The sequence below is a fragment of the Bombina bombina genome, unplaced genomic scaffold, assembly GCF_027579735.1.
Source record: "Bombina bombina isolate aBomBom1 unplaced genomic scaffold, aBomBom1.pri scaffold_2610, whole genome shotgun sequence".
In the NCBI taxonomy this organism is placed as follows: Eukaryota; Metazoa; Chordata; class Amphibia; order Anura; family Bombinatoridae; genus Bombina; species Bombina bombina.
Window position 1 is genome coordinate 18,636 of NW_026511387.1, and position 4,847 is coordinate 23,482.

The 4,847-nt window shown below is 37.1% G+C and overlaps 1 protein-coding gene across 1 annotated transcript; it reads left to right on the top strand.

Annotated features, from left to right (window-relative positions):
• Window positions 1-243: 243 nt before the first annotated feature.
• Window positions 244-4,536, top strand: LOC128643723 (zinc finger ZZ-type and EF-hand domain-containing protein 1-like; the record flags this gene model as incomplete). The annotated part of the gene is made up of 3 exons (XM_053696550.1): window positions 244-386; window positions 1,047-1,212; window positions 4,274-4,536. Coding segments are annotated over exons 1-3 (568 nt in total), but the record flags the coding sequence as incomplete, so codon positions are not given.
• Between the last annotated feature and the right edge of the window lie 311 nt (window positions 4,537-4,847).

Sequence of the window (4,847 nt, forward strand, 5' to 3'; positions counted from 1 at the left end):
TGAAAGAAATGTATTTATCAGGTAAGCATAACATATGTTTTTTTGCACTATTATGATCCTTTAATTATTTTATTATACATACTGGCACAATATGTTTAAAGACAAGGGAATAACAAAAATGAGTGTGCTTGCTTTCCCTGCTAGGACATACATTGGAGTTGTATAGTCATACTGTGATGTCAGATTGGTCTACATCTTTTCTATAGATTATATTCTTTCTAATGATTTCTTTGTTTTTATAAAATAGATGCACATGTTTATAGCTCGCTACTGTGACCTATTAAATGTAGAAATCTCTTGTGATGGATGTGATAAAATTGCACCTTCGCTTCGCTATCGATGTCTTCAGTGCAACGACATGGATCTTTGCAAAACTTGTTTTCTAGGTAAGATTCCTAAACTTTTGGAGGGTGGTATTATGGTTCACATATGGCCTGTATATGTATAATACCTGGTCTCACCCAGGGCTGCCTCTTGTCATTGGAACTCTTCCATGTTATTGGTGAGGAACTCCAGGTATGCTGTATATTTGCCTGTCAGATATGGATGTGTATAAATTAAGTTTCCCAGTTGCTTTTTGAATTTCTACCCTCTTTTTTTACTCATATCTGCTTGGATATACATACTGTAATTTTCTGTTTGTCATGTATAAGGCTTTGGGGAAAAGGTTTCATTTTGCCTCTGTGCTTTTATTTGTATACAGACCTTAGTAGAGATTTGTTTCCATCAATTTCTGCATGTTTCTTTTGTTACTGAACCAGGTTTTACAGGTAGTTGCCATTAATAGTTTTTTTTTAATCTTTAGTGGGTCAATCAGAACTTTTTTTCACTGTTTTTAATACCTTAAGATTTGTAAGTTAAGGAATTAGTATATTCTACCTAACTCCAAATGGCATTAATATATTCCATTCACTTGAATATGAAGTATAAACCTGTAGTTTCATTGAGTAATACTGTAAATTCATAGTATTCCATTTTCTGTGGGAAACTGCATTTCTTATAATATGTCTGTACAAGTATCATTACAGACATCCTTTTTATTACAGGCGGTGTCAAGCCTGAGGGACATGAAGATAGCCATGAAATGGTTAATATGGAGTATGCATGTGATCATTGCCAAGGTCTTATTATAGGTCACCGAATAAACTGCAATGTATGTGATGACTTTGACCTGTGCTATGGATGCTATGTTGCCAATAGGTACTCTGAAAGGTGAGGAACTCATTCTGTTTTATATGTTTTTGCAATTAAAAGTAAGAAGGAAAGATTGCCTTTTAGATGTTGTTATTGCACAAGGGATTGTACTTAAAAATAACAGCAATAGTAAATAGTTAGCATAAGACAGCCAGGTCATTAACATTCAGCATGCACTGTGTAAATCATAGAACAGTAGAACTAAAGTTTACTTTACAACAGTTAAAGGGACAGTATACACTCATTTTCAAATAACTGCATGTAATAGACACTACTATAAAGCATAATATGCACAGATACTGATATAAAAATCCAGTATAAAACCGTTTAAAAACTTACTTAGAAGCTTCCAGTTTAGCTCTGTTGAAAAGGTTACTGTAACACCCACTGCAATTGGGAAATAGCAGACACTCCCCCTTATTTTGCATATGAAAAGACCCTTTACACAAACAGGAGCAAGCTAGAGTAGGTATACGTCTGTATTCTCCTAAAACTTTGTGGCTTGGTTAGGAGACTAAAAATCAGAGCAATGTTATTTAAAAATAAGCAAAACTATACATTTAAAAACAAACAAAACTGTATGGGCTATATAAATGGATCATCTATAAAACATTTATGCTAAGAAAAATCTAGTGTATAATGTCCCTTTAAGCGATGGATAGGTTATTTGTGAATAATATGAACATGTTGTTGCTGTTTAATCATTTTTCAAAAGTGAGATAAAAAGGTCAAAATTGAATTAGCAAAAATGCTCGTAGTAAAAGTTTATTACTGTGGAATATGCATTTGATATTAGGGCCCTGCACCAGTATTTAAGCACTACACTTTTTCAGAGAGTCAACAGTAACTTATATGACAAATTAAATGAAACCCACATTTTTTCTTTCATGATTCAGATAGAGAATACAATTTTAAACAACTTTCCTATTTACTTCTATTATCTAATTTGCTTAATTCGCGTGGTATTCTTTGTTCAGGATGTAGCAATGCACTCCTGAACGCTAGTTAATACATTGAGTGAGACAATAGCATAAGGCGTATACGTGCAGCCACCAATCAGCAGATCCTGAGCCAACCTAGGAATCCTTTTCAATAAAGGATTCCAAGAAAAGGAAACAAATTAGATAATAGAAGTACTTTAAAAGTTGTTTCAAATTGCATGCTCTGTCTGAATCATGAAAGAAAACAATGTCCATTTTTAAGTCTTCATAGACACAATGCACACCACCTCCAGCTCTCTGACCTTGAATATTAGTGCACGGGCCCTTATGGGATACTGTATGTGCATATGCCACTGAAAATAACAGTAATAACTTTTACTAGAAACAGAATTTCTAATGGAAGTATATTTCAGCAATTCTTCTACAGGGAGTGCAGAATTATTAGGCAAATGAGTATTTTGACCACATCATCCTCTTTATGCATGTTGTCTTACTCCAAGCTGTATAGGCTCGAAAGCCTACTACCAATTAAGCATATTAGGTGATGTGCATCTCTGTAATGAGAAGGGGTGTGGTCTAATGACATCAACACCCTATATCAAGTGTGCATAATTATTAGGCAACTTCCTTTCCTTTGGCAAAATGGGTCAAAAGAAGGACTTGACAGGCTCAGAAAAGTAAAAAATAGTGAGATATCTTGCAGAGGGATGCAGCACTCTTAAAATTGCAAAGCTTCTGAAGCGTGATCATCGAACAATCAAACGTTTCATTCAAAATAGTCAACAGGGTCGCAAGAAGCGTGTGGAAAATCCAAGGCGCAAAATAACTGCCCATGAACTGAGAAAAGTCAAGCGTGCAGCTGCCAAGATGCCACTTGCCACCAGTTTGGCCATATTTCAGAGCTGCAACATCACTGGAGTGCCCAAAAGCACAAGGTGTGCAATACTCAGAGACATGGCCAAGGTAAGAAAGGCTGAAAGACGACCACCACTGAACAAGACACACAAGCTGAAACGTCAAGACTGGGCCAAGAAATATCTCAAGACTGATTTTTCTAAGGTTTTATGGACTGATGAAATGAGAGTGAGTCTTGATGGGCCAGATGGATGGGCCCGTGGCTGGATTGGTAAAGGGCAGATAGCTCCAGTCCGACTTAGACGCCAGCAAGGTGGAGGTGGAGTACTGGTTTGGGCTGGTATCATCAAAGATGAGCTTGTGGGGCCTTTTCGGGTTGAGGATGGAGTCAAGCTCAACTCCCAGTCCTACTGCCAGTTTCTGGAAGACACCTTCTTCAAGCAGTGGTACAGGAAGAAGTCTGCATCCTTCAAGAAAAACATGATTTTCATGCAGGACAATGCTCCATCACACGCGTCCAAGTACTCCACAGCGTGGCTGGCAAGAAAGGGTATAAAAGAAGAAAATCTAATGACATGGCCTCCTTGTTCACCTGATCTGAACCCCATTGAGAACCTGTGGTCCATCATCAAATGTGAGATTTACAAGGAGGGAAAACAGTACACCTCTCTGAACAGTGTCTGGGAGGCTGTGGTTGCTGCTGCACGCAATGTTAATGGTGAACAGATCAAAACACTGACAGAATCCATGGATGGCAGGCTTTTGAGTGTCCTTGCAAAGAAAGGTGGCTATATTGGTCACTGATTTGTTTTTGTTTTGTTTTTGAATGTCAGAAATGTATATTTGTGAATGTTGAGATGTTATATTGGTTTCACTGGTAAAAATAAATAATTGAAATGGGTATATATTTGTTTTTTGTTAAGTTGCCTAATAATTATGCACAGTAATAGTCACCTGCACACACAGATATCCCCCTAAAATAGCTATAACTAAAAACAAACTAAAAACTACTTCCAAAACTATTCAGCTTTGATATTAATGAGTTTTTTGGGTTCATTGAGAACATGGTTGTTGTTGTTAAATAATAAAATTAATCCTCAAAAATACAACTTGCCTAATAATTCTGCACTCCCTGTATTTAAAACTCAAATGCACCCATGCACATTTCATTTTGACTTTTCTATCCCTTTAAGTACCTAAGACTAAGTTATATAACTATTTACTGTTATCTGCAAGGAAACTTTTATGAAAACAAGCGTTTCTATCCTTTTCCCCCCCCCCAGCCATTTACCAACCCACAGCATAACAATTTATCCAACGGTAACAAGCCGCATAAGTGATCACCAGCTGCTAATACAGCCTTACATACACAACTACTCATGGCTGCTCTTTACTTCCCTGGCACTTTACTGCTCTGATCTGGCAAACGAAGGAGAAGTAGAGGGAGAGAAGTTAGATTCTGATATTGTGTCTAATGCCAGAGTCCTGCAAGGCAGTTGCACAGATCTAGTCGCCAGTTGTCTGATGAAAGCTCAGAAAGGAAAAGGTGAGGATGTTTGCATATTAACCACATGACTGTGCAGTGTATATAAACAAATCTTGTATCCTCTTAAATGTTTGTTTACTGGAGTCGCTTGTGATTGATAAACATTTCATTTATGTATTTCTTTCTTTCATGTAATTAGCAAGAGTCCATGAGCTAGTGACGTATGGGATATACATTCCTACCAGGAGGGGCAAAGTTTCCCAAACCTCAAAATGCCTATAAATACACCCCTCACCACACCCACAAATCAGTTTTACAAACTTTGCCTCCCATAGAGGTGGTGAAGTAAGTTTGTGCTAGATTCTACGTTG